Genomic DNA, 11998 nt, shown 5'->3' on the forward strand with positions numbered 1-11998 from the left:
TTTTAAAGCCTCCTGTCTTGATATTCAGATAATTTCTTGTTGTGACCCTGGGGGCATTTTCATGCATTTCTACACCTTCTGCCATGCCTGCAGCTGTGCTAAGAGCTGCTATTGTCTTCGTTATTAGCAACACAAATGTAAGGCATAAAGAAATATGACCTTTGGTAAGTCATTATGCAGGATACCAACGGCAGAGCAAGACAGTGAACCTTGGCTAGTCTTCCATGCAGATGTCCTGCACTGATCCATTTTGGCTTCTGCAGCCATCAGTCCCATGAGCCCTGGTGGCTCATAAAACCTTACTTTAACAGCAGTGGGAAAACTAGTGTGGCCCTTTGCTCATATGACAATAATTCAAACGGATATGTTTAAATCTACAATGTCTGCGCCACTAGTTTGATATAAGAATTACAGTGCTGTCACTGAGAGCTGTTCTGCAGCTTGCTGTGTTACTGTGGTTCACCTATGGACAGCAGATGCAGAAAAGTTCCCCCAAAGGCAGGTTTAGACCTTTGTTGCATTCTTGCAGGTGCCCATTTCTCTTCAGGTGCTCTTGGCTCCTTGTTTTCACTGGTCTCCTAACCTTTTCTTCTTATCTAGAGCTACACAGAAGTGTCTCTTTTTTGAGCTCTAACAATGTCCATACAAGGAACTAATTTGTTGCGAACTCACATTTTTTGCTTCCAGCATAGCAGCTTGCAGTGAATGTAAGCCTCGTAGCACCAATAAATAAGCAGTAGCATGTGGAACTTAGATCAGTGCATTCAGGTGCCTGCATCCTGTAATGCATCGTACTCGAAGTCTGCTGCAATCAGGAGGTTACTGGTATCAGTAGATTTTGGAAGTAAAGATATACTACTAGGAAGAGTGGCAGGAAAACAAGTACGTAAAAGATTAAGTCTGAATAGTGATGGTTGACCGAAGAGGAATTGAATTTCTCCCCATAGTTCCTAGTGAACAGCTGCAACTGTCACATTAAACTTCAGGATGGGATATTCTGGTTATACAGTAGAAAGAACTTCCTTATAATCTTGAGGGTTGAGCGTGGGACTGGAGTGCCCAGTGAATTTCCAATATGCTTGCTGGTCAGAGCAGACCGAAAGAACAGGGACTATAAACAGTACTCTTTCCACTTATACTACATCTCCAAAGCCAAGGTCATGGTGACCTCCTGGCCAGTCTGAAGCAAAACAGCTGGCTGTTCCCTGAGTGTGTGTGCAGATATCTACATAACTGACCCCTCTGATGTTTCTGACAGTCCCAGTGCTGCTTCTCTTTTTTGTTTGCCCTCTGATATGCAATGCCCTTGTGGGTCTCCTGCACAGGGAGGCCCTATGAGTTTTGCCTGCTGTCCTCAGACTTCAAGTCACCTGAACTGTTATTGTCTAGCAGAGCTCCCTGCTGTTTTTATTTTATTTTTACTTTTGGCCTCTGACTTGCTTCTCCTATTGCTTCCCTCTCCACTTGTCAGATCCTTCCCCCTGGGCTGATCACCAGTTCTATGACGTCCATTCTCCTCCATTCTGTTTTCCCGTGTCTCTCTCTATTCTAAGTCTATTCGTGACCACTAAAATCTTGTAGTCTGCAGGAAACGGTAACTTTGGGCACTACAAGATTACTGAAAAGGAATTCACTGTGTTCTGAACTCTAAAAGGCTGTGTGCTAGGCTTATTCTAGAAAAAGATTATGTGTAAGTGTGAAAGAATATTGAGATAGACTGACACTGACCTAACATTTCTGATATTTTGTAGGAGAGAGATCCAGTTTTCTTTGTTGTTACAAATGTCTACATCCTCAGTTCTTGCTTTAAGTGGTAGACTCACAGTCTACTTTAAAAAAACAGTTATCAGGCACAACATTTTCCAATGGGATGTACCAATACAGTGAAGAGCTTAATACTGATTTACGTTTTCTAGATAGTGGCTTTTGTATACTCCAGGAGAAGTCTTCCATTTTAGTCATATACAAGAGACCTTTCTGCCTCTTAAAAATTTTGTGTGTGCAAGACATTCTCTATACACGACCATACACCAGCATGTATGTCCCCAGCATATGTCTGGGGTTACTTTCTTAATAGGGTAAAAGCTGAGAAAGCATTATTTTTTTTTCATTTTATATTTCCGTGCTGTACTTACTGCAGATTTGTTGGTGTTGGTTTTGTTTTAGGTAGAAATGCTTGTTCAATTTTTTTTTTTTAAAGACCAACGGTTTATTTTCTTTGTGTAGGTTTTTATAAAATAAACGGTAAGTATTTTGGCTCTAGAAATGGACAGATGGAATCAAAATACCTTAACACGGTCTGTTATTCATTGTGCAGCATGTTGGTACATAGTGTAAGAAAACGGTTCTAGCTGATGACTGCAGTAACCTAGAGTAACCCAAAGAGTTCACGTTTGGTCGGGCTCTGACCCCAGTCTTTGTGTAAATTTTAAAATTCAGGGCTAGATGATGTCTGAAGATCTCCACAGTGAGGTAGGAGTGTGATCATTTGTGACTAGCTTATACCAGCAGAAACTTTCCGTATACTTCACCTGTCCAAATCAGATCAGCTTTGGTGTCTTACACTGTCAGATCAAGTCAAAATCTCCACAGATTGTGCTTCAAATAGAAGAAGGAAAAAAAGAAAAAAAAAGAAAAAAGAGAAAAGGAAAGGGGAAAAAAAAAAAGCAGGAGGAAATTTCTGTGTGTATGCAAGCAATACAATATCCCTGCACATGCATGGCAAAGGCTCCAGTGGAGAGGACGTTGTCAGGATTGTCTGGAGCACAACTGGAGTAATATTGGAAGATATTTTATGTGGAAATGGAAGATCAGTTTTGAAATATTCTCAATGAAGTACTGAGAAACACCACATTTCCCCCTTATGTCGATATTTCAATACAGAAGAAAGTTTTCTTTTTCAGCTTTCTACTTTCTTTATGGTCCCATCTTCATTGCTTTTCCCAAGATATCCCCAAATATTTTTTCCTGTGGTCAGCATAGGAAATGGATAGGGAATTATACAGTCAATATTGCTCTTCAACCCAAGGTTTGGGAGGGTGTAAAGGCCAAACTCCTGTCAGAAATCAATAGATAGATGAAGTCCCTGGGAGAAGCATGTCCTTCTTCAGCATTGCTGGAAGTCTTGACTCTGTAAGTCATGTCCAGCAACACTGACAAATTCCTGGTTTTGCACAAGCATTCTCTGAAGCCCTTTAGGACAATAGTTTTCCACTTTTTTCCCACTTTGCCTTACCTCAACAGGCTGTGTATCTCCAAGGACAAAAATATGCAGCATGTTCACATCTGGGTCTTTCTTGAATATGTTGGGCTTGGCATGGTGTTGGAAGTGACGGTGGTTCCACCAGTTTGCAGAGGCGCCCTGGGCAGATACAAAGAGTTAATCCATGCAAAAGCACAGTTCCTCTAGTGGCAGTTGCGTTAAAACAGTGCAACTCTGATTGTGCCCAAACTAATATTTGCTTTTATAATAGCAGTAGGTGGCTATGGTGGCAGTTACTATGAGACTGCTGGTTTCGGAGGGCCCGTGTCAGCTATGCCAGGCTGTTTTGCCCTCACTAAAGATCAAATAATTTGAAAGGACAGGCCATAAATATACACTCGGTGACTTGCATCTCACAATATCTTTCTACAAGTGAGGTTGTTATGAGTAGCTGAATGGTAGGCTATTTCCACTTGGTGTCTTACTGATTGTTGATGCTGCTTTCCCTCTACTGCGCAGGAGGAGCCAGGCAATGCAAAATAGGTTTAGGAGAATGGGCAAAGGTATGTCCTACCCCGCTTAAGTTCCTACTGCAAGTAGGTGCTGAAATGCTTGTCTGCTTTGGACCTTGCCCATGGTATAATTCTGATAATACCTTGAATGGATGGGATATATCAGGATGGGACACTTAAAAAAATACTAAACCATACTGGGAAGCATGTGGAAAATATGACAGGGTGTTAAAATAGTGTTTTATGCAATTTAATGAGATCTGTCCTCAGCTGCTATAAATTAGAGCAGTTCTGCTGAGGTTTGTGGAATTACTGTGTTCTGTAACAGCTGTAGTTGTGCTCTCATATCTCTCTCTTCTATGCAACAGCTCCGTGTGCAATTGCTCCCTAACTTCTCCTCCCTGCATCTGCTCGCTGAGGAAAGGCTAAGAGCTGCAGTTTCCTGCTTTGATGTAGTCAAAGCGACTGCAGCTATTTCCACAGTGCCCTGTGTCCCCAGTGACCTTTACCTTCAGGTGTCCAATCACAAACTTGTGGACAAGGTGGTTCCAGGAAGACTTCTTAAAGACAGACAGGTGTCCAAAGTCATGTTGCAGCCACCCTGCCTGGGTCTGGGATGATGGAAAATAAATCAGTTAGAAAAGTGTTTGAATGTTGGCAGGCTCAGTGCTGAGACCACATCCCTTGGGAGCCCGAGTGCTCGACCACCCTCTCAGTGAAGAACCTTTTCCTAATGTCTAGCATGAGGTGTTATAGATGGTCTTCAGGGAGAAGAGATCAGTGCCTCCATCTCCTGGAGAACAAAAAGCCCAAGAGGCAAGAAAAACGTGTGATGCAAAATCACCAGGGGCAGCCAGAAGGCACCGTGGGGGAAGATGTGGATGTTTTTCCTATTTGTATTGGTCTAATAAGAAAAGTTCAGTGCACGTTGACCTCACTGAGTACCCGGTATGCTCTGTGCCTACTGCTTCTTACCTGGGAAGTTGCAAGGATGCACGCAAGGAGGAGAGTTGTAATCCACCCGGTACCGAAGTATGAAACCATTAGCCAAGCTAAAGCTTCCATTGCAATGATATGGGCCAGGTAAAGAGAGAAGAACAAAGGGCTTGCTCTGAATAAATTCATGTCTTCGGCTGTCTTCCTCAGGGTCCGGAAATCCTCCACCAGCTGGGACTGCAAATGGACACGTAAGGCACAGCATGCAGCTTGTGAGTAAGTCTGAATGTGTCCAGGGAAGGCTTCATCCTAAGGACCTTGGCTGTTTCTTTCTTTGGTCGGCTACTCTAGAAGTAAGGAAGTACTAATCTCCATATTCACACTACTTTCTAGCTTTTCATAGTACTTTCCTATGAATAAACACCCTGGCTGGCCTCAGCCTGTGTCCTGACCTTTTGCACCCTGAGCTAGGAGAATTCTGTGAATCAGCAGCACTACCTTGCTATGTCGAGAGTCATATCTGTTGATGACTCTAGTCTGAATGAGCTATACAAGTATTAGAGACAGCTGGAGAATGAGAGAATTCAGTCCTATTACTTAAGCATAATTCCAAACCTTCTGTGATGAGCACCCAATATCAGAGCACCTGTGGTCTATTCAATACGTGGGTTAGCTGGCATGCAATTGTACATCAAGAGCCTCCCAGGGTTAATACAGCTTAGCATTGTCTCTTCTGTTGTGAGTGATACAAATATATCGATAATATATTCAAATATATATATATATAAAATATATATTCAAATATATCGATACAAATATATCGATATAGAGATTGGACCTGGCTATAAGGGACATGGTTTAGTGGGTGACATTGGTAGTAGGGGGATGGTTGGACCAGATGATCTTGAAGGTCTTTTCCAACCCTAATGGTTCTATGATTTTTCTATGATTTCTATGATAATCATGATCAGCCATAAGCAACAGGATTGAGTTTTGTAGCAGGAAGTAGTCATGCTACACACAATGCCTGAATAATGAATAAATGAACTGTCTGGGAGGGGTACGGGGGCTGGCTTGAGGATATGGAGCGGATGGAAAAGGTGCTTGCTGGGTTGCTCCTTTTAAGCAACCCCACTGAAATGAGACATCTGTTTCACCTCACCTACGAGTACCTATTGCTCTGCCACTCATGGCACAAATGCTTGTACAGAAGTCTGAATGTTTCAACTCCCTCTCACACACATTTTTATCTATGCGCATTGCTGCACAGAGGTGTTCAGCAACAGAGCATCTTTCTCTTTCTCTGGAGCTGCCTGTAGTGAAGACACCTGCACAATCTGTCTGGTGTTTTTTCCACATCCTGGAGGACATCCTGAGAGGAAAAAAAAATGGTGGAGCATGCCCACAATGAACCCCAGCTCAGAAGAATACTCACATTTTTATCTCGGTCTTGGCTGGGTTCCCCTGGAGCAAGCTCTCCGATAAGTAATGGCTTGAGAAACTTTTGCACCAAGGTGGGATTGATATGGAAGGCCTGGAACGCATCCTGGAATAGAAATGTGAGTAAATGTGAGATTGAGGACTAGCTGGACTGACTTCCATCTCTGGAATTCAGTGCAATACTGCTAGTAGAGAAGACATCTGCTAGAGGCTGCTGAATTTGCTTACCTGGTAGAAAATAAACAGCGAGAACTGAGGTGTCTTTATCTGTCTAGATAGCATCCCAGGAAACTTCCTAAGCACCTAAATACCTAAGTCCTGCTAATTCCCTTGGAAGGCAGGCCAACAGGAGTTTGTGCAAATCCCCTCTAGGATATAAATTCCCTTTGAAAGTCTGCTGCCTGGAGGCAATTCAAGAGAGGGGGTTTTTATAGTGTGTTTGATTTGATGTTCACCCAGAGCATACTGCAAAGTGGAGAATGAATTCGTCTAATAGATCACTATACATTTTGGTTTTACAGAACAAGTGCTTTTGCATACCCTCAAGGGTATTGATAATAAGTGTAAGTCCTTTTGTACTGAAATCAGAAAAAAAGAAAAAAGAAGCTTAACCCTATCAAGGTACTGTTATGTATTATTTTTAATTCCTTTTCTTCATATCTAAATTTTCTAAAATTGACCATCTCAGACCCTGATTATTCCATGCAACATCATTTATGAGTCTGGTGCATTAACCGTATCTCTTTTTTTCTATTCCTTCCTCATTCTATATCTTCTTGTGTATCTGTGTCCTGCAGATACCTGTTGGGAAGCATGTATTTGATGCATTTGCTGCTAGTAGTGAAGTCTTGCACATCTCTCCTTTCACATGGCATGGCTTGGATTTTAACCCCAAAGGTAGCAGTAGGGACAGAAAGTTCACCAACCTCAGAAACCTTTACACGGTCCTTACTGCACAGAACTGGAATTAACTCTAGAAATTCACCTAGAAGAACTGTAAAGATGTAGTTCCATGCTGTTTTATGACTGCCCGCTCTCTGGGTCCCCACGCTAAACCACAGCCCTCTTCTGTGAGATGGTCTTTGGCAGGAGAGCTCCAGCTATGAGGAAGGCTTATTTTCTTTTGCTCACTGTGCTCCTTCTACAAGTAAGATTCAATCACATCTGTTGAAACATTGACATGTTTCATTCCTCACAGAGGCGCAAACCGATGGACCTCATGGAGACCAGAAGGCCCATGATTTTAAAGGACGGGTAGTTCAAGTAAGTACGGGTTCATCAGACAGCTTGGCTAATGATTTGTGCTATTATGACCTCCTTTTCTCATTGTATTGAAATCCCTGTGCTGTTCATTTTATGAGTAAGTAAAATAAAACTGAAGTATGGTCAAAAAAAGAAGTCAGGAGTACCATGCTTCAGCCTTTCTTCTTTTGTCCTATTTTCTAACCAAGGACCAGCTAAAATCTCACCCCTTGTTCTGAATGGGAAAGACAGATTGGAAAGTGCTCATTGTTTCTAGCTGACCTTCCTGTGAGCTGAATTCCATTAGTAGGCCAGCTCTGGTGTTCATAATTACCACCAGCAACTTTGGTGCCAAAGTCCGCCAAAGTCCTCTGAAACTTTCAGCTTATTCCAAGATTTGGGATTGAGCTTCAAAGTAATACTTGGACCGTAGACATTTCACTTGTACGAGGCAGGAGAGTGAAAGCTGGTCTCTGCCATTTAGCTTGAAGTTAAAGAAATAATATATGAGAAGAGAAGCAACAGAAGGATGGGGAGAACAGGTTTATTTATTTATATATATATATATAAACTTATAAAGATTAGAAAAGCCTTAAAATGCCAGAGGCTATGGGGGAAGATGCAAAGAGGAGAAAAAATGTCATTACAGCACATGGGGGAGGCAAACTGAAATGTACTGGACTTTTCTAGTTACTCTCAGCTCTCATGACATTGCTAAGTGTCCAAACTATCCCATTCGGAAACAATTTCAGAAACAAAGCAATATCTGTTATCACGGGGGAAAGTTTGGATCAGTTTGTCCTGTTCTACTCAGGAAGACTGCCACACTGGCAAAATTTACCCCAGTTTCAAGCATGAGTGAGACCAGTGCTTTCTGACTGCACTGTTGCCTATTGGTTTTACCTTACTCGTGCCAAAATGAAGGTAAAACTCCAGGGCCAGCAACGCTGATACTACAGCCCTGTTCTGCAGACAATTTGAGTTTCCCTGGTATAATTTGCAGAAGATGTGAAAGGGGAGGGAAGACCAGAATAGTGGGGAAGTGAGTATCTGACTGTGCCTGCTGCAAGGTTGTACCATTTCGAGACGAAAAGTATGACAGGTGAAAAAAGGAGAAGGGTAGAGAGGGAGAGGGTGAACACTTAGGAAGCATTGAAGAATATTGTCTCAGTATTGTTCAGGTTAATGGGGGAAAATAATCTTCGGAGGTCTGGCTGGCTATCTCTTTATCTCTGTGATGGAGATCACTCAGGTTTGTGTAGTGTTAGCGGCAGGGTGACTCAGAACAGCAGCTTCTGCCTCACTGCCTAGAAGGTATTTCTCTTCACCTAAGGCTTCCCTGGCAGTAGCACATCTGTCTTCTAAACATGCTCTGTCATGACTTTTCTGGGGAGAGGTCTCTTCCATCTCTGAACCCTTCTTCCTTGGCTGGATGAAAAGTAAAGGTTGAAACTGGTCAGAGATGTAAGCATGCGTGTCAGAGCACGGTTGTTACTTAAAACTATATACACGTATATATACCATATACGATCTTCTACTTCCCTGTCATCTTGAGCCTATTCCATGTCGAAAGTGCTGTTAGTAGGAAAGTTTCACCTTCACTGGAGGTGGCTGAAAAGTAATATTGGGTAGAGAATGGGATTTTTCAGTATAGTCTCCAAGCAGGAGAGAGAATAACATGTCCTAATATTCTTACCATCATCAGAGAGAAAGCTATAGTGAAGGAAAAATTGCTTTTTGATTTGCTATATCTTAGGTGTCTCCTTTACAAATCGGTCCTGAAAATTGGAATTGTCCTCAAATCTGTATTGGAGGGAAATAGAGAGCAAAAGTTGGAAGATAGACTCTGGAAAAAGCCACATGATATTTACACCTGACCTCTCAGTTTGGTGGTCTATCGTCCAGATAAACTGATGTGTCTTATGAGAAGTGGGAATTATCCCAGCTGTTTTTGTGAAAAAAGCTTTACTTTATCGAGGTAGGAGCTGTACATAAGCATTGAAGTACTCAGTGCAGTCAGTGCAAAGACATTCTTTCACATCCTTGAACATTTCTAAAACAGAGAGGCTGGAAGGTGCCTGCTTTTAAGTCTTGTTCATTTACTGAAAGCAACTGTGCATGATGTGATGTCAGAACGTGTTCTCCCAGTCTGGTGTGCTGTATCAGTATCCTAAAGTATGGCCTAAAATAAATGAATGCCTAATATTGTTAGTACTTGTAGGGAAAATTCATGTGTAAGCTAGCCTGGGCACTCTTGACTTGATCAGCATCAGCTGAGCATGCTGAGCATAAAAGCTGTCATGGAGCTTTTCAGTCAGCTATCTTGTGAGCATCCTGAAATGAATTAGCTCACGCATCACCAACCACGTTATTTAAGAACATGGGTGTAGAGTTCAGTGAGTCTGTTTGTGGGCAGTTTGTGATAGACTGGTACGCCTGATCCTCTAGAGCATTGGTAAAAGATAAATGGAAAAGCGGCTGAAGTTCCTTTGGTGCACCTTTGCTGGACTGTGGGTCCTAACTGCATGTAATGCTAAGGGGAATTCCAGAAAGGTGAAAGCCATTCGAGAACTAGGAATGCAAACATGTTGAACTGAGTTTTTATCATTGCCTTTTCCTCCTCCTAAGCTCTTCCATTTGTGATATCTTGCAACTCAAAATGAGACATGTTAGTAAAGCCTTGACAGACTCAAGGACAAGGATTTCTCACTCTGAATGCGAGATTTTTTTTTCGTATTAAAATGTGATTTGTCATAGAGAAGTTGGAATTTAGATACCAATTCCATTTTAGTGCTCGGGATGGAAGGGACAATTTCAGAGCACTCTTAAGACCACTTCTTCTTGGAGTGTGCTCTGAGTATAGTGGGATACAAGGTACTCTGGAGAGCTGGTAAGAGAAGTTAAAAGGATCAGCAGTAGTAGACTCACAAATCTGTTTCAGTTTCCCTTGCAAAGATCAGAGACAAATACAATAGCAGATACTTTTTGATTTCTAGTGGAGGTATTAAAGTAAATTCTTGGGGACAGGAGCCCAGCTCCTCTGATTTCAGCAGTCCCTGCACTTATGTAGCCCAGAGAAAATCCTCACCCAGTTACTTCTTTTGGAGGGAGAAAGCTTTTCATTCAGAGTTTTTACTGGAAGGGGACAGGAACACCAAAATGCATCTCAGTGCTTCAAGGAGACCAGTGGAAAATAACCACAGACCTCAGGCAAATGGAGAAGGAAAGGAAAACGTTAGTAATTCTTGCCAATTAATTCTGTCACATGCACAGCCTCCTTGCTAAAAGTGTTAGGAGCCGTGGCAGATAAACAGTTAAAGTTACAGCTCGATCCCTTCTGCTGCTTACCATGCCCATGGAAAAGCTCTGAGGCAGTTTAAATTTATTAACTCTGGGCCAGCATTGGGGGGTGAGAACATGCTCCCTGTATGCATTTCTGAAGTAGGTGGCTTTGGGAGAAACTGCAGACAACACTCTCTGAAACACTTTGTTCCTTTTTTTTGTTTTTAAAAGTTGCTGAAACACGAGAGGGAGCTGAAACAAGCCAGCTATGAAGCGTAGGAGCAGCTGTAGTGGCAGCAAACTTTTTTTTTTTTTTCTTTTTGCCCTGTAGAAACCTGCAACAACATTTTCTCGAGAATTCTCCACAGGGAAAAAGCTAAAAAGCTCCTTGTTTTAAAGTCTCAAGCTCACGCTGTTCAACAGAAGCATCTTTGAAACGCGGACTGGACTCTTTTAACCCTTTCTAGTGTTTGTTTTCGGTGTAGCTCGCATAATCATGCGCTGGAGAGGGGAAGACTCTGGACGCTTTGATTACGAAGCATCGAAAGACAGCACAAACAAGAGACAGAGACAAGCAGCAGGGCTTAAGCAGAGCCGAGCAATCTTTACCAACCCACTCTTCCAGATGTTATTGCCCCGGCTCAAGGGAGTTGGCTGCCAAGGAGTCGCATCAATGCGCGCCGAGCGCTCTGCTCCTCGGCGCTAGAGCAGAGATGAGCTGCAGGTGTTAGAGAGGTGGGGGAGAGGGAGGCAGGCGGCCGGCCGTGCAAAAAAAAAAAAAAAAAAGCTCATTCTCAGTAACCGTGAGGGTGGAAATGACCTGTCAGAGGCTGCTGGTGAAGCTTGGAGGTAGCCACGCGTGTGTCCGTGCGGGGGGGTCCTTACCGTGGCATCTTCCCCGGCGCAGTGGCCGATCACTCGGTGGCCCCCCGGGTGCCTGTTTGCCCACTGGGTGACATTGTACACCTTGCGCTCTATCACCAGCCACTTGTCCGTCCTCAGGTTGTGCTTCTGGATCTCCTCCCAGGTGTAGAAGGGGATCTGCGCCTTGCACTCCCCCGACTCCTCGCCTTTCTCCCCCCCTTTCCCCATGGGGCTGGCTGCTTCTTTGTCTTCTGGCCAACGGAGGGGGGGAACCTGTCTGCACTGCCCAGGGACGTGCCGGCAAGGGAAGGGCTTTTCTCGCTCGGTTTCACTCAGCTGATCCCCTGTCCTCTCCCTTTCCTTTCGCTCATGTCCTCCCTCCTCTTTGTCTCTTGCTGCCTGCCCCTTGCAATCTCTCCGCTCTGTCGCTTGCTCCGAAGTGCCCCCTAGGCTATTTTTCCCGGCACTGATGTACTTTCACCTCGCACATAGCCTCCTTTCGTGGGAAGCTCGGCCCATT

General features: G+C 43.4%; 1 protein-coding gene across 2 annotated transcripts in view; it reads right to left on the reverse strand.

Annotated features, from left to right (window-relative positions):
* The window catches only part of FADS2 (fatty acid desaturase 2), a 37429-nt gene extending 25431 nt beyond the window's left edge, over positions 1–11998 (reverse strand). The window contains exons 1-5 of one of the 2 annotated variants that reach the window (XM_040558278.1): positions 11500–11974; positions 6086–6196; positions 4690–4887; positions 4224–4325; positions 3236–3361 (exon numbers count right to left, since the gene is read on the reverse strand). In XM_040558278.1, coding sequence (XP_040414212.1) covers positions 3236–3361; positions 4224–4325; positions 4690–4887; positions 6086–6196; positions 11500–11706 — 744 coding nt within the window. In that variant the 5' untranslated portion in view covers positions 11707–11974. Of the gene's footprint in view, positions 1–3235; positions 3362–4223; positions 4326–4689; positions 4888–6085; positions 6197–11499 lie in introns of both variants that reach the window. The other variant, XM_040558277.1, reaches the window with a different exon arrangement.

This window comes from Cygnus olor, chromosome 5, assembly GCF_009769625.2.
Source record: "Cygnus olor isolate bCygOlo1 chromosome 5, bCygOlo1.pri.v2, whole genome shotgun sequence".
Lineage (NCBI taxonomy): Eukaryota > Metazoa > Chordata > Aves > Anseriformes > Anatidae > Cygnus > Cygnus olor.